The 26,329-nt window shown below is 41.8% G+C and overlaps 1 protein-coding gene across 9 annotated transcripts in view; it reads left to right on the forward strand.

The window, feature by feature from the left end:
* The window catches only part of rapgef1b (Rap guanine nucleotide exchange factor (GEF) 1b), a 49,078-nt gene that overhangs the window by 3,903 nt on the left and 18,846 nt on the right, over positions 1-26,329 (forward strand). For 4 of the 9 annotated variants that reach the window (XM_020634595.3, XM_065965346.1, XM_020634601.3 and 1 more), the window contains exons 2-9: positions 20,178-20,323; positions 21,300-21,478; positions 23,572-23,728; positions 23,813-23,901; positions 23,993-24,151; positions 24,810-24,860; positions 25,445-25,559; positions 25,962-26,148. In XM_020634595.3, coding sequence (XP_020490251.1) covers positions 20,178-20,323; positions 21,300-21,478; positions 23,572-23,728; positions 23,813-23,901; positions 23,993-24,151; positions 24,810-24,860; positions 25,445-25,559; positions 25,962-26,148 — 1,083 coding nt within the window. The remainder of the gene's footprint in view (positions 1-20,177; positions 20,324-21,299; positions 21,479-23,571; positions 23,729-23,812; positions 23,902-23,992; positions 24,152-24,809; positions 24,861-25,444; positions 25,560-25,961; positions 26,149-26,329) is intronic. The other 5 variants (XM_020634599.3, XM_020634605.3, XM_020634597.3 and 2 more) reach the window with 4 other exon arrangements.

Consider the following 26,329-nt stretch of genomic DNA (forward strand, 5'->3'; position numbering starts at 1 on the left):
TGGCATGCCAGTGTTGGTAACAAAAATGTGTAGGAGTAGCACGGCGTTTTAAAATTAGCCTTCAGACTCGTCTCTTACTGGGCAGTCAATGGTAGTAGCCAGCTGCAGCGGAACTGATCCATCAGTTCCTTATTTTAGGCTCCGTGCCCCTTCTTGCCGAGTGTGGGAGTGTGTGTCTGTGCATTTGCCTTTGAAACAGTTCAGCTGCAATGCAAAGAGTTTACTCTTAAGCATTCCTGGAGTTAACACTGACGTGCAAGTCATTTGGATGGCTTTGTGTTTGCTAAGTGGTTACTGCACCACTTCACACTGAAATATCTTTCTTGTCTGGTGTACAGAAATAGCCAGACCCACATGCCTTAGTCACCAAAACTCTGAGCAAGAGCTAAAGCAGCCGTGATTACAAAAGGGTTCCCCTGACGATCATGTTGAGCACATTGCTGATGAGTGATCCCACTGTTGCACACAGCCAGCTTTGGGTCTTGGTTTGACATGCTGCAATTTTGAGGTTTGATGGCAGAAAGCGTTTCACCCTCCCTCTCCCGCAGAATGAGAGGCTTGCTGTTCATATAGGTTTAGCTGTGTTGTAATTAGTTTTTTTTTGTGTGTATGGGAACGCAAAAAGAAGGAGGGAATAGAGCTTAGGGAGAGAAGGAAAACTGTTGGAGGGAGGTGGATGGGAATTGAGTCTCTGCGCAGAGGGAGAATCAGGCAGAGAAATGGATGGATTACATGTTCCCATATGATCGAAAGAGGCTATCGATATGCAATGGAAGGCATTCAGGTTGTTGTAACATGAATATTTCCAAAGCTACTTTGCAGACACCCTCCAAGGAGCCGAAGACGGCAGTTAAGATTTCTGTTTTCTGGGATCTGTATTTGTTCTCCAGCTTACACTTACAGGTCGTTTTCGCCCTCTCTGCTTCCATATGTGCTCGCAGGACTACTCTCCCAGAGGGCCTGGTCTCATAGGATGATGCTTGACTTGGTTTCTCTGCTGTGTTTTGGCCTACATGCCAAAGAGCAGGTCATTTATTCCTGCAGGTGGCCTGTGTGGCTCCTTGTGTCTGCTCAGTACATCCCAACTCCAGATAACTGTGGGTTGGAGCCTCTCCAGGACCTGTGATGACAGTTTAGACAGCTTCACTCAGACATTCTGTCCAGGATTATATGCTCCCAGCTATGTTTACAAGAAGAGTTATTTGACAAAGAATCTGCAAAAGCATATCTTGCCGTCCCTCTGTGCTATTTGTGGATCTTTTCCTCTGAAGCGCTGTGCAACACGTCTGACTCAGGACAGGAAGGTCATGCGGACCAGAGTTGTGACTAACTCTCAGCTGTGTTATCGAGTTATAGCTGTGAATATGCTAGCCTGACCAACAAGCCATCTTTATACAAGAGGTGTAACAATCAGCAACACTCCTGGAATCAGTAGCTGTGTGGACACAGGGCCTCTTTTTGGATGGGAAATATAAGCTGGAGGAGCCAGACCTCCTCCGAGGACACTGACTCCTCTCTTCAGGGGGATCTAGATGAGGACACAGGTAAAGACGAAAATATGACCGCCTCTTAATGCTCTGATAAGTCCTCTGTTATAGCAGGGTTGACTGGGTGATAAGACAAGTGTGATCAAAACATTTTTTTCCATATGTTACCATCACTTGTCATTTCATGGCTGGGATTTGAAGACAGCTGTCCTAATGACAACAAAGAATGATGATGATGATGAGCGGCACACAGTAGAAAACATAGCGGGACACCAGGAGGTCCATGTCTGAAGTACGTCTTACTGTAAAAAGAAGATATAATTTGCGACTAATCAAGTACTCGATAATCGGTTAATGGTCCATCCATTTGGAGTTAAACATGTACAGAGTTTATTAACATTGTCTATTTAAGTTTTTAGCCATGAGTGTTTCATCAGTAAGCCCTAGTTGACATAGATTTCTTTTCTCCAAAATTGTTAGATCTTTTGCCTCACTTATTTAGGACATAAAATATTCTAAAAGCACAAAAGAAACGGGGTGTAGTTTTTTTTTCTCCACAACTCAAACTGCACAAACAAGTACAAAAAAATGGCATGAAACACTATTTGCTGCCATAAAGTGTTCTCCGGTGCGGAGTTTAGTGTGACTTGCCCAATTACAGGAGTAGTGTTTTTACTGTAGCTTCATTCACACTATGAATGTTTTCAACAGTTTTTGGGGAAATAAGTGGACGCCTGCATTGTTTTGTTGTTTTGGCGATGCATTTCTTTGTTTAAGACCGCTGCTGCCAGTTTTTGGAGCTTTAATGTAGAATAGGTTTGCTGGCAGAAAGAAATGCAGGGGACATTCCTCGCTGTGCTTTTTGTGTCTTGTGGCTTTATAGAGACTGCTCATTTGCTCTGCTGAAGGCTTGGGCAGACCCAACCCAAGAAGGCTGCTCTGCAGGGCCACAGGTTGCCTCTGCTCAGGCTGCTTCTCCGCCTTATCACCCTCAAAGTTTGTATACTGAAGCCACTGCTTTTCTAATTTTGGCCCATCAGGTGAGGATCTGCCAGTTTGCATAGGTGCGGTTGTTGTAATCCAGTTATGCAACGGACAAAATGTTGTTTCTAACACTGAGGGGCATCTTTAATCCCACCTGCCTGCCTTGCTTCATCATGGCAGCTTAGCCTGTTTGTTGACCCACATGTTGGAGTTAACGCTGTTGGATGTATGATGTTTTCAGTCTGTTTTGTGCCTCTTCTGTTAAGGCTGTGTGAACACATCCACCCTGGTGAGCCTGTAGCACACAGAGGCTCCATAATTAAGGTAGTAGAGTCCATCATTTTGTAATTACACAGTGCTGAGTGCCATAACACCTTGTTTTGAAGGCACACAGCTTGTGCTGCGTTGGGACTAACTAATCTGTGCATTTCTGACCAGCGCAGTGTAAAAGTCAAGTTTTTGTTACTCGTCTTTTTGACCCAATCTGCACAGTCTCCCCTTGCTGTGATGTCTCTCATTGGAGACAGATATTGTGACTGGCTGCATGGTGGTACAGATGAGGCTCTCAGGCTCAGCATTCTGCTTGATCAAAGATCCACAGTATAATCAAGAGGATGATTCCACTATTCCATCCCAATACAAAAGCAGATGCCAATATTGAGGAAGATTCACCAAGGATGCAGCTGTGTTAACTGATTACGCCTTTTCCACCATCTCTGAATCAAATGTTTCCCCTATCCAGACTGTGTCAAGATTGACTCTACAAAGTCAGGAAGGCTATAAACTTTAAATGTGAGTTTTGGACCTAAGACACATTTGGCGTTGGTTTATAATCAATTATTCTATCCATTCCAGTCTCTCAAACAAATATCGGACCAACAGTCTTTGAACAATTTGCAACACAAGTGATAGAAGTCCAACAGAGGGGTCGAGCAGAATGGATCTAATTCCATGCTGTGACTTGACAGCATGATTGTTTGGAGGGCGAGAGGATTTCTCATGCTTCCATGTTGGAAAGCTGTGTCGCCAGTGCACATAGTTACCCACATCTATTTGTTACCTCAGTAACCTACCCATGCACATAGTTTGGTGATGTCTGGACACAGAAGTCCATCCAGATCTGTTAAATAAAGTGCAAAGTCTGTAGAGACAAGTCTTGGACATTTTGGGAGTGTTTCTGTGTTTTATCCCTCGAAAAGTCAGATACAACAATTAAACAAATCTGATGGTATGGGTGCACAGTAACCTTGGATTAGATACTCGAACTAAAACCTCTGAGTGAGTCACTGAACTCTGAGTGCAGAGCGTCCTTTGACATGTTCTTTCAGTTCTTATTTTACAAGGAGATTTTAATTGATATTATGCTTCAGTTTGAATATGTGGGAACACATACTGCATATTCCAAAGGCATTTATTGGCAATGTATTTTGTCCAAATGAAGGTCTTGTCATTATGCACAACTTTGCAACATCATGCCCGTTTCATTGAAGCATCCTAGTATATCACATGGTAATGAAATGCACTTGCTGATGTACCAAGAATACAATACCGATACAGTAATGGCCACCACAAAAGAATGAAAAAGTATCCATCTGCATGTGATTTTGTAAGCAGCCAATATGAAGTGGGCAGCAGGAAGGAAGAGTCTGAAATTAAACAATTTCAATAGCCAAAGGAAAATGTGGAGATTCTGAAAGGGGGTCTTGTATGATGTCTAGCTTTGTGTGTGTGTGTGTGTGCGCTCATGTTGAGTATGTCAAATCATTCAGACCCCAGGGTGGCATGGCTGGGTCAGGGAGCTGGCACACAATGAAGGGGATGTCCCACAGTTGCTGCCAGTTTCTGACACCAGTCTAAATCAGGCCTGCAGAGAGAAGCGGACATTGCCTTGCAAACGCGTTGTTGTCAGGGCAGATGTGGAGTTGTGAGTGTTCCTGCGTATTTGTTTGCCTGCTTGTCTGGGTGCATAAATGACTCTGAATCATTGGTTTGATATCATTTTGTCATACTCAAACATGACATGCTTTGATGCGCACACAGTATTTATTCTGTCAGCGGCTATAAGCCTGTAGCTCTGTTTGTCTGCCTCCGCTGTCCCACTTCCTCTTGGATGTTCCTCCTCATACATCCTGAATGAGTGAATGTGTTTTCACAATAGCTATAAAACATGCAACACTGTGGTTTTATGAGCTTCTGAGGAAATTGTAAAATACTCTGATAGAGTGAGTTAAGTTGGCTTCTTTAATTATTGCATCTTGGTCTTATAGGGCAGTCGGTTTCAGGGTTTTATTCAGAACACATTTTGACTTCACATCTTTTTTTATTAAATTCCAGCTGATATTGAAGAATTCTGTTCATAAATCTGAAACTTCTAATGCACATGCTGAGGCACATGAATTGTACTTGGGCAAGACAATAAACCCTGCGTTGCTCCCGCTGCTTCGGTGGCGGTGTATGAATGGATTGCCATTTCTTAAAAAAGTAAATTGAAAAAAGAAGATTCAAAAGGCTTTGATATGTCAACCAATTATAGAGCCAACCAGTGTCTGCTCTGCTACATGTGCTGCAGAGTAGGGACGATTGCAAACAGTGGATTTGGAGATCTCTCCGCTGTTTAAATGATTAAATTGTCAAACTTGTTCTAAATCACCCTAAGCATTGTTTTCTGTATTATGTTGGCAGGTATTGGAAACCATAAACACAAATTATAAGATGTGGCATAAGAGGATATTGGCAGATAATATTGGTTGCCTGATATATTGGTCAAGCTCTACAGCTTGCTGAAAATATGCCATCAGCAAAATGCTTTTCATAAATAGGTGTCCTTGTAAAGATTCCATTAAGAGAAGAATCACTGTTTTTATTAACAACAATGTGAATTTTCCTAAGTAAAAAAGAAGAAGTATGGAGGTGAGGTAACTTGAATAAATCACATGGATGACTTTATAGGACCAGATGTGCTTAAAGGCCCCACCGTATCATTTGTTTTGGAAGGCTTGTAATATAAATTCTGTTTTGTTTTTCATTTTATGATCCACAACTTTCATTCAGTGTGTCTGTAGAGGAAGGTCAAAGGTCAAAACCTCAGTCAACCAATAAATAGCTGGATTGATGATCTGCAGTGTGGGCACCAGTCTTTTGATTCATGTATACAGTAAGAATGCTTTAATGTTTAATCAATGAACTGTTATGACACAAAAACAAATCTACTTACAAGTATTTGAAAAATAATGATTAAAAAGCAAAATTATCTACATTTTATGAAGCTTAAGAGATTTTCTTTTAGAGACATTTTGAAGACCTAATCCCAAAAGATCCTCAACAATAGAACTTCTGCCGTCGTGGTCCCGCCTTCTTTTTAAACTTTCAAATCATGTCCCTCCCAGCTCCATGTCCTGCCCCGACACGCTGTTTCATGTGGAAAAATGTCAAACCACAAGAGAAACTTACAGACTGTTTTTATGTGACCTTTTTACAAAAATATATGTGTCACCACAATAGACTCAACTTAGAAACTCAAAGATCAGGGTTTTGCAACATCTATATATAGCAACACTTGAACCAGAGGCTTTTAAAGAAAGAAACTTACTTTACAGACTTTAAATCCACAAAAAAAGGGGGAAGTGGAAAGAAATGACAACCTTCAACGACAGCAAGGAGAGAAGGAAACACATTCATTCTTTTGTTTGTGTGCACCGTTTTTTTTTTTTAAATATTAAAAGAAAGACAAAAGTTCTTTCAGCGTGTGGATTATTCATTGCTCACATAGTTTTAACAACCGCTGGCTAATTATAAGTGGCCGTGCGAGGGCGAGTCTTGCTCTGTGTGACTGACGCAAACCTATTTTTAAGAAGCTGTGAAAAACCCTAAAGCAGAGTTTTTTTGTTTCGCCAGAATGCCTTTGACCTGTGATGAGATGTGTTATTTGTCCGTTAGGCTCATCCTTTGCGATGTGTGCGTGCAAAAAGTGTCAAGAGGACGTCGAGCAGGCCGCTGCGCAGACAAGGCGAGCTTTGTACAGCGCTCTAACGCGCGCGGAGTGGTACCACTTCTCGCTGCTTGAGGCCATTTACTCACAAGATCGCTGTTGCTTATGCTTTGCTCTCTCAGTATCTGTCTGTCTCTTGTACTCAGGCAGTGAAGTGATTGGCTCTCTTGTGGCTGTTTGTCTATGTGTGGGATCACTCTGCCGTCTCAAGTGCTTTATAGGGGCTCGTTTGCCTCGCTCTCTCGCAGCTGCCGTTCGCCGAGAAATCATCTCAGTAGATCACAGGGTTTTTTAGCTGTCGCAGTGTCTCTGTTCTGCTGCTGCCTGATGTTACAGATACTGACAAGCCGGGTATTTATAGCACTTTGTGCTTCTTTAGTCTATCGGTTTCACCCAAGGTGAGCCTGCTGTCTGCCAGTTGGTTTCCTCTTACTCTGCCGAAAAAACTCGGCTCAGAAATCAAGCTTTAAGCGGAGGCAAAGAAAACGCAGTAAACAACAGCAGCTAGAAGGTCAACGGAAGCACCGGACTGTTTAGAGTGTGTTTCTATTGGCTGGTTGTGTGTTCTCTGTGCTGTCAGACCTTGTATGTTTAGTTGAAGTAACAGGCGAGCTGTGAACAGGGGTTGTGAGTCCAGAAAAGAGGGAGCGGCTCTCAGCGAGGGAGACAAGGGACAGGAAAGTGTGCCAATGACCTCGGCGTCAGGGGGGAAGGAACAGGAGTGGTACCCAGGATGGTGTGTACGTGTGTGTGTTGTGATTTCCCGCCTTTAACCCCCTCACCTCTCATGCCCTTTCCCCCGTGCTCTAAAGCAACGGTGTAGATGTGTATGTATGCTTTTGATTTCTCATGTCACCACAATGGAATCATGAGCTGTCACCACTGTGTAAAACAGAATTATCAAAATTAGGACTATAACTTTTTTTTCCTATTATGTTCTATGTATTACTTTGTTTATTTGTGATGTCTTGGTCTGACACACCCTCCAAAATTATATGCAATTAACAGACAAACATAACACACAAAAGGTCCAAAACGTGCAATGCAAGTTTTGTTAATTTTGGAGATCCTTATCTCAACCTTTTTACCCCCTGAAGGTTAGGAATATACAAAAATTCCTAAAAAACTAAAACATGAGGGATTATCTAAGCATGTTTTGAATGACGCCATATAATTTGCCATGCACAGATGTCTGTAGCCGATGTCTCTGTTGTGTCACATAAGTTTAATGCTAGTATACCTAACTGCTGACTGGTTTATTATTTGGCTGAAGATGTCCCCTATTGGGCAGACTCGGGCGTGATATAATATGTGATTTGTTTTTTCGTGGTCAAATAAGAAAGAAAGTGTTGGCTGCTTAGGAGTGGTCAAACCGTCTCTGGGAACGATCAGTGTTATCCATTTTGTAGGACAAGTTCAATTGACTTTTTAGTCCGAGAGTCCCAGAGCTCGATCCGATTAATTGGCCGATATAAACATATCCAGTGACTATCGGTACTGGCTTATTTTATTGCAGATATGTGCTGACATTACCAGATAGATATATTCACCAGTCAAATAGCATTTCTTTTGAGTATCATTGTATTACACTAGACACAGTGATGCACCAACATGCACAGTAACTTTCCAGTCAAGTATTCATCTTGTCTTCATTAAACATCTTTTGTGTTATCAAACCAAGTGTTTGATAACTGCATTTGAAGGGTCAACACAATAAATGTGTATCTATCTATCTTTACAGGTCGAAGATAGATCCAAGAAAGATATGGTATCTGATTTTTTTTCTCTCCCTAATATTTGTACCGGCCCCAAAAATCCCATCTCGGTCGGCCCCTAATTTGAAGAGAAGAACTCCAAGAAACAATTTATATTCATTAAATCTCATTCGAAAAACAGCCACTGAGAATTATGAAGACGTAATGAAAAATCCTCAGCATCAAAATTTGGCTAGATGGGTATTTTAAATGTCAATGTCATTATAGGTTTTCACCATCAGTGCATCCCTGTAAAGAATCGTCTCTTAGAGAAGGTCAACATGCTGAAAATTGGTTATCAATACCTGATTATTGAGTCGTCATTCGTCAAGTTTGTCCTTATACTTTAGATTAGCTACCCCGAAAGTGCTAAAGTGCCCTGTCAAAAAGCTTGAGGTTATAGATCACGCTTTTCTTCCAGTACACAATGATGTCAGGGAGCTTTTTAGCTATCTGGAGACTCTACCATTGTATAGCCTGTGTAAGTACTCTGTGGTTCAAGACCACCTCTTACCCTTTCCTATTTCACTTTACAGTTTACTCAGCCTTTTTTGTCACCGTGCCAAACCATGTGTGCAGCTCTCTTGTGTTTTATTTTACAACTGGGCCATCAAAAGCTTGCAGCTCACGCGCTGTATGTAGACCGTGTTGCATTTGTTGTCGATTCTGTTGAAATCCAGGCCCTGAGGCCTCCCCTCTGTTACCTTTTTTCTGCTTGTGGTTGAATAGTTTACAGGCACTCTTTGTGTGCTCATTTGTTTCTGTCTGTGGCTATGGATGTGCATTATGCGTATGTGTGTGCCTGTTGTACATCGGACAATTGAGTGACCTAGACCTCAGGGCTCGCTCCATAGCTTTCTGTACAACCAAATTGGACTGCTGTGCCAAGTGCCCCCATTAACATGTTCCATTAGCTTGTTCAGAGCCACCAAAAAAAAAAAAAAAAAAAAAGAGGACATTATTTGAATAGTTGCAATAATTTAAAAATCAGTCACAGCCCAGAGTCAAAGCTAAAGCATTCAGGACCCTTAATAAATCACTATTAATTTAGTGGAAGTTACTCACAGACATGCTTAAATAAAAGGGCGGGTGTGAATCAAAAGCATTGGAGCGGAGGAATGGATGAGTAATAATAATTAAAGTAGCTGGGGGGTAGGGGTTAATATGACAAGTGAGCCACCAGCAGCAGTCCAAAGAGTATACTTTTGTGATGTGCCTATGTGGACAAACAATGTAGTCATCATTGTCATCAGGCTTACAAGAAAGGAGGAAACATGTGGGCTTATAACCAGAAGTGGTATCAGTCAGAACAAACCACAAGCCCAGAGCGGAGGCAGGGGTAAAGAGGCACAAAGGGTCACAGAGAAACACAGATTGAACGAAAGATGCTGGCCAGAGAGAGCTTTGCAAGAAGGAGTTTTTGTTGGCTTCACAGTTAAACAGAGGGACACATTGAGGCTGGAGGCTTGTAAATGTTTATGCCTCCACACAATACGCAGGCCTCATGGTTCCACCCTCTTCCAAAACACCACCTTCCAGGCAGCTGGCCTACATTTGACACATTATGGAGTGCTGCGTCGGAAGCTTACTGGATTAAAAATGCAACAATCTGATTGGATGGTTTTTATTCCAGAGTACATCAAAAACGTCCTTAGGAAGTTTCTCATTAATGATTTAAGGGTTTGGCCAGAAAAGTTCTTGGAAAGCTTCACTTTGGATTAATCCTGTGATAGTATTAAAAATTAAACCTGTAAAGGGAGACAAAACTTTTCCGTGTGATCTTAGTTTGAATACAACCACAGCCTGTAAAGTCAGCTTCCCCTGTGTGGTGCAGCAGAAAGTCCCCTCAGGTTTTTACTGTGTATTTCTTTTGCATATGCATCATAGTTAACCTGTCATCTACGTGACAGTGTGCAGTGATACAGCTTTTATGGAATAACATGTACAGCTCACTTTTAGGTTACATTTGAAATATTAAACATAAAACAGATTTTAGAAGATCTGGATTATTAAATACAAACCTTTACATTTTGTAACATTGTTGTTTCACATTATTATGATTATTGAGAACTAGTGTAAGGGACTTTGTATTTGTAATCTCTGTTTAATGCTGAATATAAAAGCCTAGTATCATTGTAATTTATAAAACTATTGAACAACACCTTTGACAGCTCATACCTAAATGGCATTAAAGCACATGTGAGGAGTTTTTGGGGGGTTATGAAACAATATTATAATATATATTTATTTATTATAATACAATATTGATGGCACAATGTGACCCTCAAAAACAAATAAAACAATCAGGGACTTAACTGAAGATTTCTATATAGTAATTTTTAATGCTTGTAAATGGTGCCACCGGGTAGGTGTCAATAAGACCATCTACTGCCTTAACAGTCTTGTATACAGCAAAGATATGATGCGTTCCAGTTGATCTCGTTAGTGGGAAATTCCCAGTTCCCAGTCGGAAGTGTCAACTGGAACGCCCCCTGAAGTCGTAATTACGACTCGGAAACTCAGAGGGAAAAAAGTAGCCCGAGTTCAGATCCAATATGTCTGCTACGTGCATCGAAAGGGATGTTTAAGATGAAACTGTTGAGTTTATTAGCAGCTTAGTCGTCTTTTTGTGTAATTAAATCCATCAGACCGATGGTATCGTGCAAGTTCTCTCTGTGGAGGTGTTTTCATGTTATTTTCGGTCAGAAACTATCACGTAGTGTGTTGTTATCGTCTGGTCTAGAAAACAAAACAAAGGTTCTCCTGGACGCATCCATGTTGCTTTTCCGACTTGCAACTGGAACGCAGTTTACTTGGTTGTGACGTCATTCCCAGCTCCGAGTTCCGAGGTAAATGGAACGCGGCAATAGACAGTGATTGATGTGATTGGCTGTTAAAAGAACGGAGATTTGGAAATGACTTTATTTATTTATTTTTTTCAGAAAACACTTTGCACATGTACAGGGAAAGATAAACGAAAAGATAAGTTCTACTGCTTCTTCCACAGGGGGCGCCAAAATCAACGCAAACCAAAAGTTTCAATAAGAATCTTTAAAGACTAACAATATAGAAGATTTAAAAAAAAAAAAGGCTTACACTTATAGCATCAACACAATGAAAAGGAGCACATCTCATCTGCAACCTGTGTAATACTGTGCATGTTCTGTTGTATCCTCAGCAGCCTTGGGTTCAAGCATAGTGTTTATTTAAAACACTGTTATCACTGTAAAACATTGTGCTCGTCCTCTTCTCTGTACTGTCTCAAACACTATTTTTCTCTCTTGTAACTGGCACAGTAGAACCGTGTGATTTTTTTATTTTTTATTTTCCTTACACAACACCGTTGCAAAACATTGCTTCAAGCCACAGATTTACTGCTGTACATGACGGAGGATTCAGATGATAGATGGTGCATCGTAGGCTGCTGATTTTCAGAGTGGCATTAAGGTTTCTTTGAGGTGGCCTTTAAATTCAAGGAAAAAAGCATCTTGTTGATGTGATTGCAAGCATGTGTCAAGCAGAAATGTAGGCCAGTGTAGTTGGCGTCATATTAGAATGAAGGGTTTTTTGTATTCATAATAGAGGAGGGGAAAAAATCATTTTATGTAAAAATCGAGATTCTTCTCTTCTAAGATTTAAAATTGATAACTTCCAATCAGTCACATCCTGCTAAGTGCTAAGGCTAGCTCTTTAACTCAGTAGAATGCCAAATAGAGCAACTAGAAATTCAGCCATTCTCACAGATGACTGGAGTACATCCTGAAGGATGTACTAATTCATAAATAGACTTTAAATCCATGGAACCATTAATCCAGAATCATTTTGAATCGAAAATCGATTCTGAATCGAATCGTGAGAGACCCAAAGATGCCCAGCCCTAATTAATAATAGGCTTTAATCTATGCTGTAGGTGTGATGGATACTGGGTGTTGTGTCTGGTTGTCTGGCTTTAGCCAATCATCCTGAGCAATAAGAGTGGACAACATACAAATAAAAACAGGCTGAAGAATGCAAGGTGTGTCACCAAGATTTTACTGTTATATGCCTCTACATGCAGTTTGTTGCTTATTACAGCTTTACATATTTTCATCCCAACTGTTGGGTTTTAGTTAGAATTTCTCATGCAGATCTGTCAGAGAGTGTGGAGTGAGGAAGCTTTTATGAGGTTGTTTGTAATCAGGAATCAGATCCTGATTTCATGCTGAGTGTTCTCGATCTAAAACAGCATTCAAAGGTGACGAAGGAGTGAGCGAGTGGATGAGGGTACATTTGAAGTTCTTTTTTATCTCAGAGTGCCATCTCATGACTCATAGATGTCATGATGTCTGCCTCACAGAGCAGGAGTTTCCCCATTCACATATGTCCCCCATCATCCGTCTACTGTGTCACTTCTGGAATGAGATCTGAAAGCAGATTGACTTAACACACATAAAGGACCAGACCGTTTTTAAAGGGGGTTTTAAAAATTCTGTTTCCTGACGCACACAGGCGATAGAGCTGTGACCCAAACACACTCTCAGCAAGCAGTTAGGGATCTGGTTTTCTGTTTTGTAATAGAGATATGGGGGTTATAGATCACCTCTGTTGTGGGGTCATGCTCTGTTATGGTCCACCAGGCAGTCTGTTCCCAGCATGCAGAGCGCATCCATCACCACATTGATATTTGCTCGCGGGCCATTGACCCGTAGTTGGTGGGTCTGCTTTACTAGTCATCGACATACTGACGGGCATGTTTGCGCGAGTTATTTATAGCGTCAAATATTGGCTGTTGATGCTGCTACAGAAGACAATGCTCTTTTCCCTGAGAGACTTTTATTTTCAAGAATTCACTAATTAAAATGTTTTATGAGAAAAGACAAACCATTAGCCTACATAAGAGCACAATTCAAAATGTGTGTGCTTGTAAAACAGATATGTGTTGTTCCTCATTCTGAAAAGAAAGCACAAATGTAATATAAATGAGCTTAGAGGTTTCCTTTAGATAGAAATGAGTACCGATAGTGGTGGACTTTTTCTGAGTTTCAAAACGGCCTGTATTTCATCCCTGATGTCATTGGAAACATAATGCAATAGAGACAGAGAACAACAACAGAGCCATTGTTCTTAACATGTAGGTGCAGGATGAATTATTACATTGAATTATTAAAATAAAAACAAAGTTCTAAAGGCTGACAGTAGTATTGAAGATAGCTTGCTTATCATAGGATCCTTTGTGTAAACAGAGGTCCTGTGCTCTGCAGTGCGAGTCAAAGTCTGACTTATTACGGTTATTTAAGGATGTCTGAAGTCATTTTAGAGTGAGTGGCTGAATAATACAGTATTCATATGTCCGTTTGCATTACATGATTTGATTGTTCTCATTGAAATCATCTTCATTTACTCATTTTCTAATTGAAATCCAATAGATGGTAGCTGGACTTGGGCACTTAGCATCCACTCTATCTTGTTTTCTTACGCAGCAAATGGACTGGGTGCTCTCAGTGTTCCTGTGGCTGGTCGTTGAACAGCACAGCTGGAAGTCGGTAAAACCAACCACTGGACTTCTTCCTCCATTACTTCTCAAATCAGCCATTAAGCGGGGCCACGCTCAGTCTGCGTAAGGGCTTCCTCCCTTCCCTGCCATCCTTGAACTGCGCCTTGGTTTGGAATATTACCGCACACACTTTCACAGCCTTAGAATGCAGCCTGTTGATAACCGAGGACATAAAGAGGATTGGTATTGAAAATTGAACACAGCCCGGAGGAAGCAAACCACTACAATGCAGAGAATAAATAATTCACTCAGCACTTGACTATTTCCTGTTGAATTTCCTCTCTTTCCTCTCCGTTTTTTCCTCTCTGCTGTGCGTCGAACGTGCCTCCGGCTTGCATTCCACATTCCTGCTCCACAGCAGCTCTTACCTGTGGACATGTGATGTTCTTTGTTTTTTTTTGTTTTACAGTGTAGCAGATCATAAATTAATGCTATGTCTTCATTTTTATAGACAGATAAGACCTTGCTGCAGGTAAAATTGCCCATTAACAAAGCAGCGTATATTTACATTTCATATCCTCGGGAGGGGATTCTCTGATTTTCACAAATTCTACTTGGATACATGTCGAGAATAAATGTATCATGTTTATTGGAAGTACAGTCGATCATATTTAATACCAGTTTAAGACAATGCTGAAAAGGAAGGTAAACTTAATCCATATATCAGCGACTTGCAAATAGATTTTTTACTTGTATTGGCCTTTTTCAAATTCATCTTTTATTTTTAAAGAGGGTCAGAGTAGCTTTTGATCAAGCTCATCATTCATGATCTCCAGAGGAAGAACCCCACTGACTTTGATGATCCTGACTTTTCGCATCACGCCATTTTAAGTGAAACTTTTAAAATAATTAGTAGATGAATTTACAGGAGAGCTTGAACAGCTTTTCATAGTGCCCTAAAGATGGACCCTAGAAGCTTTTGTAACTGTCTCACCTTTCACGTCAGACTTAGCTGTAATGGTTAGTCTTATTGTCATTTACAAATGTTAGCATGCACACTAAGCAGGTGAACAAGGCTAATATTGTAAATGCATTATCATGTTAGCATTGTCAGCATATAGTTTTACTTCAGGGTACTTTTTTTTTTTTTTTTTTTACTTTTTAAGATACCAGTGGGTCAGTGGAGATCAGATTGGCAGATTTGTTTGGATAGCCTCTTCTTAACATTTCATACCACCTGTCCTATTGTGACTTGACGAGAACTTTCTTTTACGCTTAATTAGAACTTTTTCCCCGTACACTCTTTTTCCCCGTACACTCTTTTTCCCCGTACACTCTTTTTCCCCGTACACTCTTTAACAGCTGGCAGAGCGACCTTTTCGGACTCTTGCTTTGGTCTTTTCGCAGCATCAACGTGTTCAAATACGCAGGGATTGCACACTTTCATTTAGCAGGCCTCCTCACCAAGGGAGTTCAGCAGGAGGTGGCAGCTGTGTGTGTAACCTTAGGCACAACCTCCCCTGTATCCCTCCTCTGTGGGGCCGACCAGCTGTCCTGTACAGATCACACCTGTACCGAGAAACAACCAGATCAATCTGCCCGCCTGCCACTTCTTCTGGACAAGCTCATGTGTCACCACTCATCAGTTGTGTTGTTGGGATCGAGACCAGCAAATGGGATCCTGGGAATTCCTACAAAAAAAATACATATTATAGTCAGTTACTGTAAATGTGTGTGCTATAGCTTCTTTACACCTTTGCACAGTCAGCATTTTGGCTGTTTTCATTTACTTTCGGGAAGAGTAAGGAGAGCGAGACTAGTTCACGAGTACAAAGTAATCAGAGATGTAACCTTTTATATGTAGATATGTTATATAAAAAAGATTTAGCCTGCAGGGATTCTACATGAACTGATGTGTCTGTGTTGTGGTCGAGAAAACCCCCAAGTGACTCAATTTCCATGGAAGATACTAAATGTACCTGGATGGCCAATAACTATGTGTTAGCAACAGAATGTAATGTGCAGGTCTATGCAGGTCCACAGTTAAATGCAAGTTACAGTATTTGTTTATTAAACTGTGTTTTTGCTTAAAGCACCCGTACATTTACACCCTTTGTGTGTGTATGTTTTCTTATTGTTTAATTAAGCTTTGAGACGATCCAGGGACTGTAAGGCTTTTTGGGACTGGACTCTACAACTGAGTTGTTTGCGAACTCTCCCAGGCTTCATTTGAGACTCGTTCAGACTCGAGTGTTTGTTCAAAATGCCCCAAAGGCCTTTTGAAAGCAGCAAAGAGTTTAAGCAATTTAAATGCACCCAAAAGATGTTTACTTACCAAATGCTTTGCTATGCATTGTCCACGATCTGTTTTTTTTTTCCTGAGTAAAAAAAAAGTCAAGGATTTTGGAAACTTAAAGACCCTACAGAAATTGAAAGGTTATGTTATATAATATTTGATCATGGTATTTGTAGAAACCTCAATTGTAGAGCTCATCTCATTGTATTCTGCAAGTGACTTTGAAGTCACTGTGTATCAGAGAGAATCAAGAGATGTGTGTGTGTGTGTGTGTGTGTGTGTGTGTGTGTGTGTGGGACTGTTGAGTTTTACAACCGAGGAGCCGAACTTCGCCCTTTATGGAAGTGTAAAAGACACTTTACTGTTCATCATGCTGGCTCTGCGGCCTTATTACACTGAATTTTAAGGGGGGTAGGGGAGGAGATTTCCGAGCCACTGGTAGTAATCAACAAGTTAAAAGGTGTTGTGAATAATCTGGTGCATTCTGGGAATGCTGAAGTGTCTATTTCCAACACTTTTTCTGTTCACTTTGTCCATCATAAGGCAATACAAATCCAGATATTTGCTATCAAACACTCGTTATATTGTGTTTGGCAGGTGTACTTGAGTACCCAGGGGCGTGTTGTGGCCTCTGCAGTTTAAACATAACCGGGGGGAAAAACAGTTTTTCACTGAGTTCATTCAGATTCAGTGTAACAGACATTACATCCAATGACATCACCACCTCATAACTCTGGACAGCAGAAGGCGTCCAGCTGCGGAGAGAGAGTCCTGAGAGAGGGGAGGGATCGCCCCCTCTATGGTGGAGGGTGGATACTGAAAGGCAGCCTACACAACTACAGTACAACAGAGCACTGCACTGTGTTCAATGTATTCTCTCTGTCACTTGCACCCTGTTCATTTCTTTCTGTTGATGATGTCATTTCCATGCAAGGCCAGACTTTCGGTGAACTCCAGTGGAAGACTTGAGGGGTTGGGGGTGGGGCTAGCTTTCTGTCCCCCGAACTGAGGAGAGGCAGTGAGAAGGATGTGGTGGAGAACTGAATGGGGGGGGGGGGAGAGGAGACAAAAAAAACAACCTCTGTGTGCATGATAAACAGCTGAGCAAGCCACAGTGGGGCTGCGATGGTGTCTAAGGGCCTGTATCGATCAAGGCGGCGGTGACTCATTATGCTGATGTCACTGCGCTGCTTGACTCTGGGCTGGGATTGTGGAGTTGCAGCTGTAAACTCACACACACACACACACTCCTTTTTGGCTTGTTAAAGCTGGGATTGAGCGAGAGAGAGTCCAGTCTCAGTCCCTGCATTTTGCCAGGAATATGTGAGAAACAAGGTTAAACAGAGAGTATAATGTGGGAGTATATTCATATGGAGGCTGTTGTCAAAATCACAAGCATACGGTCTGCTCGACACACTGCCATAAGGTGACACTTTGTCAGAATAGACTCCTGGCTTGCGGCAAAACTGGCTGACACAGGTATGTATATCCTCAGGGTACAGAAAGGAAAAAAAAAATCCCCTTCACTGTCAGCTCTTGGTCTGCTATCCAGGCTCTAGTTAGGTGAAACAGCCTGGATCCCTTGTGGCACAACTATAGAGTATTGATCCAGACAGCTGTTGAGACAGCTTGTCACTTTCTGCGTGATCCGCTATGTGTTGATTTGACTTGTCTGACTTTATGACAATCACATAAGATAAGATAAACCGTTATTTTATCCCACAATGGAGAAATACGCATCATCATCATCATCAAACATTACATCTTCCTTCTTTCTCTCTTAATCCGGCCTGGCTGACAAGTAAATCCTGCACAAAATAAGGAAAAGCTCTGACATGTTAAAAAAATTATGCAATGACTTTATGCCACGAGATAAGACATACTGAAGTGTGTGCATATACTCCCTTTTATCTTAAAGTTCCTGTCTTTCTCTTTCTGCTGTTCTACAGTCTATGCTTTAAAAAAGTCCCTGAGTCAATTCTTCTCAATCCAAAATAATCGTAACCATCTTGGCTCTCCCTCCTTAATAACTGACGTAGCTAACAGGGTTTGAAAATGCACGGTAACTCTAATTATGATGCAATGCGCAATACAGAGCTAACAATAGAGCGATTCTGTGATAATAGATAGACTGCGAGACAATCAATGATTCATTCGGATGACTTTACAGCTGCCTGAAATTATCTTGCCGTCGTCGTTGCTAATTCTTTTATCTCACTGTAAAATGTGTCTTTTTTTGCCACTTACCATCTGTTCACATTACCATCATTCATTTCATAAGTAAGTTGTCCAGAGCAATATATTTTCTATAATTCAAAATATCGTTAGAATGCACCAGCCGTTCGATTATTGTAGCACATGAGTCTGGACAGCGGTACATTGCTGTATCGATACTTTGTCCCACCCCTGATAGTAGCTAACCTCCCAATTGCCGCCAAATTGGCACCATCATTTGGGCATCTGATAGCTAGCTGGGGCTTCATGTGATTGGCCAGTTAGTCTGAATGCATGGCGGATTTCTCCATCTGCACCATCAGTCTTTCCACCATCAATGTGAATCCTTGGCACATGTACAAAAGCGCCTCGATATTTCATTCCAGACGGTTTTGCCTTTTTATTGTGCATGATTATATTGTTATGAGGCAAAAAAAAAACATGATAATAATGCAGCACTAGTGACTAATGTTTCACCTCTTTACTCTGCTAATTGTGTGAATTGAGGAGACAGAACAATCAATTAACCATCCCCATTGAGAGGCTGTTATCTCTGTTACATGGTGGTTTCCCCTTTGTAGTGACATAACTGGGTTACTTATTAAATGTACAAATATTCTACAGTTGTCTTTTTGCATGTCTCCTCAAACGTCAGAGTTATGTTGTATTCTAACAAAGCTAATTTGTTTACCTAGGAAAGCATATTTGCCTGTTGTGCTTATGTGTGGGAGTTTTGACCTGTTTGGATGTTAGAAGTGGGTCGAATGCAGATTAAAGGTGACACAGCAGTCATGAGATACATTTCCGGTTGCTTATTAAATCAGTCAACAAACCATGAGTAACCAGCAGAACAGCCGGTGTTGTTTATTTTTTGCACAACTCTGATATAAGGTTTATTTTTCTGTGTAAAACCAGAGCCTGAGGGGCCAGAGTTGCTTCATCATCACATGCAATTGCACGGGAAGAGGAAGCTCAATTGGAAGCGTTCTCATCAACATTTTTAATGAGGCACACAGGCGTCCTTGGCTGCCTCAGCAAACTTTGGCTTTTGCTCTGAATCAGGGATGATGAGGATTAGGGGTGGGAGTTGGGATGTCACAGAAGGGTGGGATATGTGCGGGGGCTTTGCGATCGATGGTGTAGACGAAAGTGCTTCCCTGTTGGTAGTCTAGTTTGTGTGGCATGCTCAAGCTGTGTATGGCTTTAAATCTTTAAATTATTCACTTTTTTTTTTTTTTTTTTTTACACTGATTGATGTGGAATGTCAGATCTTGGGTTGTCATCAAGTACAGGGGTGATCGCACCACATCGTGATTCTGTCTCTGATAACGCCTCATGCTTCCTCTCGACTCACATTGCTGTTATTTGTATCTCCTGTCCTGATTCAGATCGCTGTGGAGATAGGATGAGGTGAGCAGTCTATTCTCATAGGATTTACAAAGCGGGGGGGGGGACTGTGCTCTCCCTAGATTCAATCAGCGGCTCCCCCCCCCCCCCCCCAGTGAACAAGTGGGATTCTGCAAAATGACTCTGCTATTACAAAGCCCCTCTCAATAATGTACTGTAAAGCAATTTTCATCCCAGCACTAACCGGAGTATTTTATTATAGCCACACTCCTCTGTTGTCTCTCTTTGTGTCCTCTAACATGTGTGTGCGCACATCTGTACACACATTGGACTCTTGGAATAGACCTTATGACTGCGCCTGTCCTGCAGATTTATGGTTTGGAACCACAAGACCAGATGAAAACAGGATGTTGAAAATAAAACATATTTACGAATGTCTGCCTTTTCTTTTAAAAAATACCCCCCAAAAAAACGTGTATTCCTGGGGAGCTTTTCAGCCAATGGCATTGTGAGATTTGATACCAACCCTCCAATTTGCTTGTGCCATCTGTTTTTATCAAATTTCTACTCCCGCTTGAGAATCTCTCCTTCTCGACCGACCACTCAACTTTGTACTTTTCCCTCCTGTCCGCAGACTCGCAGCGGTCCCATCTGTCCTCCTTCACCATGAAGCTGATGGACAAGTTTCATTCTCCCAAGATCAAGAGGACACCATCCAAGAAGGGCAAGCAACTGCAGCCCGAGCCAGCAGCCAAGAGTACTGAAAAACCTACCAACAAGGTGTGTGTGCGCACGTTCAAGTGCCAAAAAAAAAATCTGTGTGTTGTGGGAAAGCCACCTCTTTCCCACCTATTCTGTGAGTTTGTTTGCCTATTTGTGTACAATTGTTTTCCTGTGCTCCCTATTGTGTCTGTGTGTGCGAGTATCCCTGCTGGTTCCCACAGCTTCCCAGTGGCTGGGACGGCTGGCTGCGCTACAGCAGGTGTCTAAACCTATAAAGACATGAATGGAACTGGGACACTTCCTGAATGAGCTCCACCACTGCCTCCTAGGGCTTATGGTGTAATGAGTATATTCAGCCCTCCTGTGAAGAATGGAGACGCTGAACGAGCCTGTTGCTGTATTACCTGGATGGCTCCAAGCCACATCACTTGATGTATGGAGCTTGGAATTGCAAGCAAACCATGGGAATAATAGAAGCAAAGGAGAGAACCCAAACAGTCATTACTATAAGAAATACTACAAAGGTTGCATACTAGAGCCAGAACAATGTGGATTTTTTTTAAACACATACAGAAATAATGAGGAAAAAACTTCAGATTACAAATATGTTGGTAGATATGTTTTATATTTCTTACTTGATTCTGTGCCCATTTTGCACCTATACAAATATGCAATAGATGACTACAGGTATTATTATTTTTAACACATGGTTTATTGTCATAACTTTCTAGTGCAGGGAAACCTCGCATTATATTACTGCAGACAATGATGAGAGTATGGTTGCCTATGGAACTGGGCAAAATGTTGTTTTCTGCATTAAATGGTCTGTCAAATCAACATAAATACATCAATACCAATAAATATTTGATCGGGCCATAAGAGCCAATAATATCCGCTGAAGAATATACCGGTCAGGCTCCTTGAATGCTCACTAAAGTGTAAAGAAACTGTCCATCACTATCATGGGAACCATTAGCAGTCTGTTCTAAATTCTAAAGTACTGTTCCCTGTTTTCTGATTGATCCCGCTGTAGAAGGTAAGCCGGCTGGAGGAGCATGAGAAGGAGGTGGTCAGTGCCCTGCGCTACTTCAAGACAATCGTGGACAAAATGGTTGTGGAGAAGAAAGTGCTGGAGATGCTTCCGGGTTCGGCCAGCAAGGTGCTGGAGGCCATCCTGCCTCTGGTTCAGGTGGAGGTCCGGATACAGCACAGGTGAGTCCCACCACAAAACAATGAGATGGAAAATCTATGGACATATTTTGAAAACTTTCATTTCCTACTCTTCCTGGGGTGAAAAAAAGAATGTAGCTATTTTGTTTCTTATAGATTTTTAAAAGTCTTCTTATGATTATAATTATATATTAATATTTGCCTGTGAACTTTTTAACATTATGTCTTCACTGTTAATGTCATGAAATAGTTAATTCTCTTCATTCTTGCCCCTTGATGTAACTTATGATGTAGCCAGTATGCATGCAAGACATGCTCGAACCAGCATGATGTTGACCTACACTTGCTACAGCTTGTAAAGATAGCTAGCATGCTGCGACACACGACGTCACTCCTCAGTGGAATCATGAGCTTTAAAGTGAATCACGTGTTAGTCAGTGTCACGTTATCAGAAATGTTACCTTTGAGGGAGGAAAATAAATTGCGTCTTGTTGGGTCTGTTTGTTCTCTTCCTCTCCGGGTAAAGGCAAATGTTGCCTCCTGTAAGTGTAACCTTAGCTGCACTTTTGTTTGGGCTGTCAAGACATGTTGGAACTTCTCTGTCTTTGTCTTTGTGCCTCTCCCCATCTGTCAGTGCCGATGAAGGTATGGAGGGTCATAGGTGACAGATTTTGTAGCTAGCAGCTCTGTGTTTAGAAGCGGTTGATGGATCGTTGAGAAACCGCCATCCGCCGGGAATTTGACCTCCAATCTCGATGGAGTCAAACCCCAATAAATCAAAGTAGGAGCTTAGATTTGTTTTTGGCAAATAAGCTCCTGCACATCAAGTCAACATTGCGTGACAACCATTGTAGAAGAATTTTACTCTGACTTGCTACTGCACAGTGAGTGTTAGATTGTCTGCAGTGATTTCAATCAACATAAACTAGGTCAACAGTGGGTGTTACTCCTACTCGCTGTCTTAGCACACAGTGGTAAGTTGATCAGAGCTTATTTGCCAAAAGGTTCTTGTATTAATCCTATATCTGCAGACTTTATTATAATAGCACCACTTAGTTCCAGTGTAACCTACAGCCCTTAGTTAGTCTTTCTTGGTCAGACCTCTCCACCCTTCCATCCCTCAAATCCTTCTGCTAAACCCCCCCCAAAAAAAAGCTGCGGTCGTCTCCTGCTCACCAAACGGCTAAGCCGCGAGGAGACAGTGGATGAATGTTCCGGCACTGTGAATCAGCTGCAGCATGTCTGTACAGGCCTGCACCACACCTTTTTTTAGTTTTGGCTCTGAACACATCGTTCACTACAGGCACGGACGACACCCCGCTCCCCCGTGTGGTTACACATTTCTCTTCCAGGCACTTCCCCAACAAATGCCTCTTAGATATGTAGTTTATCGGATGTTAGATAGTTAGATGTGTAATGGGTGGTTTTGTCTGTATGTGATTTTTGTCATCTCCAGTCTAATGCTGGATTCACATGGATTCAAGCGGGCAGGCAACCTCTTCTTAACAGCATGAGAAAACACACACAAACAGGCCAATGAAATGGCAGAACCAAACGGGACAACATGTTGCTTTACTGTTGACAAGAACTGGAAAAATAAATATAAAACGAAGTTATGGATTCTGTCTATTAAGTGATGGAATTTTGAAAATATATATTTTTTTATTTGACCACCAAAACAACATCATTTATATCCAGGAGCCTAGTTTTTCTTTAATCTGAAAATAAGAATGTGTGTTGTTGGATCAACATAATTATCTGTTTTTTTCCATACTCATGTTTCCTCCGTTTTTATCGGCGATATAAAACATTGAGTTGTAAGATCTGACGCCAAGAATTCAAAAAGTTATTTCAATGGCTAAGTCGTCTGCTTCTGGGTGACCTCTGCTGACCTCATCAGTTTTTACCGTTCTCCTCTTGTCCACTGAAAGACATCAAGTATGCCATCTACAGCTACCTGAGTCCACGTGAATCCACTATGTGCGCTGTTTCTTGTTCTTTTATCATTCTCCTCACCTTTTCACCTTCCTTTTACTTTCTCTTCTTTGCCTTATTTCTCTCGTCTTCTTTCCCCACAAATGCTTTGTTCTCCTCTTACTCTCATCCAATCCCTGTCCTCGCACCTCTTTCATCAGTTCGGCGCTGTCTTCCTGCCACAATCGGGTGTATCAGAGTCTTGCCAACCTAATCCGCTGGGCCGACCAGGTAATGCTGGACGGCATCGACCTGGAGGACAAGGAAAATGTGGCTTCAGTCACCATCGTCATCAAAGCAGTGCTGGACGGAGTAAAGGTACGTAGGAACCAGGAAATATTCTCTGTGGTGTTATCAAAAAGAGCTGCTAGAGCTGACTGTGTTGTGTTTGTACATGAACAGGAGTTGGTGAAGCTGACCATAGAGAAACAGGAGCAGCCGTCGCCCACCTCTCCTAACAAACCAGCACCACCTGCTACCACAGCAGAGAGGTGAGTACACAGTGTGCCTTCCAGAATACACACACACTCATTCTGACACTCAAGGCAGTTCACTCAGTCAGCAACTTTTATGTGTGTGTAGCAGCGTGTCGTCAGAGATGCCCTCGATAGATCGGGAGCAGGAGGTCTCCAGTAAGACGGCTCCAGCAGCTGCTCCTGCAGAGGCTGCCTCCGACGTCCAAGATGAGGACGTCGCCCCTCCCAAACCCCCTCTACCTGAAGCCAAGATGGCTGAACTCAGGTGAGGCTGACGGACACAATTATATTCAGCATCTGCTCCACGTCGAGATTTCTTTTTTCTTTTTCTTTTTTTTTTCTTTGGTCGAAGTATAGTGTAAGTTTTATCAAAGTAAAACGTTGATAACAGTCTCGTTCAAGTGTTTGTCAGAGATTATTTTTCAGTTCAAGGTTTCTTTTTGTCTGTTTTGTCTCCGTCCAATCAGAAGCCAAAGCTGTGCGACAATGTGGTCAAAGGTTTCTTTATAGCCTTTTGCACTTTAGCCACAAATGAAGAAGTACCCGATATAGATGTTTTCATCATTATTGTTTTAAAAATAAGTTAAAGTTGAAGTGAAACAGTTTCGTAAGATGAGGAATGAAGAAGGCGTTAAAGGCGTACTTTTGTGCCTTAGGGGGATTTCCAAACTTTTCTTTCATTTTCACCTATTTATACTTTGAGTGGGATGATGTTTTATGATGTTGTTTAAAAGTTTTTTTCAAAGCAATCCATCCAAAGGTCCATCAATCCAAACCTTCTCCTTGAAACTTTCATCACTTTCATACTTAAGACTTTACATTTGGCACACTTTGGTTGCTGCTGTCTCTTCCCATCTTACTCTCTCTGCTGTCTCTGTCGGTTTGTCTCATCTCTGGTTTCCCCGTTGGATTTCGGGGAACAGAGCACAGTTGAGTGCTGACGCTGGCCAAAGGAGACCCTCTCAGAAGGAGAAGTATGTCAGCCCTCAGGATCATCCGTCTCCATTATAACATCCCAACAAACCCCCCCCCCCCCCCCCTTCCTTGTACAGCTTCTGAATTGGATGACTGTGTTTTTTTTGTTTGTTTTTTTTTACTTGCATGGTTGCATTATCCCAACATTTGTGTCAACCTGTGCATTCCCTGAAGAACCCGTCATCCAATCAGAAGACAGTCCCAGTGCATGAGAGTGTGTTACTGACCCATGCAGTGTTTTGTTTCTGCTGGCCTCCATGGCATGGCGCCTTGTGTTCCCCATTTTTGACTTTGCATTAACTCACTGGGAGAATTTTGGATTGACATTGCGGGACAGCTTCATGTTACAGCTACGAGAAGCTGACATGAAACAGTCCCATCTCACTATTCCACAGGAAGGATGATAATGTGTGTGTTCATGTATACATACAAGGTTTCATGTGTGCATACATGCCTTTGAAAGCCGTGGTTTTCCTGCTTGTCTGATTGTCTTTATTGATTTTGCCTCGAGGATAAAAAAAAACAAAAAAACATTATACATTCCTGGTATTATATTCCGCTCTTTCTGTGTATCTGCCAACAGTCCCCCACCGGCTCTTCCTCCTAAGAAGCGTCAGTCTGCCCCCTCGCCCACACGAGTCGCAGTGGTCGCCCCAATGAGCCGCGGCTCCAGTCTGCCCTGCAGCGTCCACAGACAGGTGAGGGATTCAAGAGTCGAGTCTTTATTATCATTGTGCAAAACAATGAAATAGCAAAGGCTCCCCCTGAGCTGGTAGTGCAGAAAAAGATAAAAGCAGTATTAAGAAACTGGGAAAAATAAAACAGTTAGAATGACAGCAGTATCAAAAGAATCTCAAAACAAAAATTCTACAAAATAGACTAAAAGAAAACAGGAATAAATATATGTAAAGATATACATTCTTTGTCTATGCAAAGTGTAAAATACAGTGATTGGTCATCTGTTGATACTATTGGTTCAGACTAATGCTGATATTAGTGAAGATAATAATCCATCTTGAGGTCCCTTTTAATATCAACATAATGTACATGAAATAAACTAAACAACAGTGAAGCTAAATGTCTCTCTTTTGACTTTGCAGCAGCAGGACTACGAGCAGGAGTTCCTTCAGAGGCGTTTCTCCGGTGGGAGCCAGTCCTACGGGGGCGACTCTCCGCGCCTGTCTCCGTGCAGCAGCATGGGCAAACTCAGCAAGTCGGACGAACAGCTCTCGTCCATGGAGCAGGACAGCGGTCAGTGTTCTCGTAACACCAGCTGTGAGACGCTTGGTAAGACTACAGAGACAAACAGAGGGTCAGGACTCAGAGGAGTTTCATCACATTTTCAATCCCAGTCCACTGGTTACACTTTAATAAGTGTAGCTTTCAACATTTCCAAAAAACTAAAAATGTCTCATGTCAGAGAGAGATGTTGGCTTAGGTGATGGACATACTTAAAATTTCTATATTT

The sequence above is a fragment of the Labrus bergylta genome, chromosome 17 (genome assembly GCF_963930695.1).
Source record: "Labrus bergylta chromosome 17, fLabBer1.1, whole genome shotgun sequence".
Classification (NCBI taxonomy): domain Eukaryota; kingdom Metazoa; phylum Chordata; class Actinopteri; order Labriformes; family Labridae; genus Labrus; species Labrus bergylta.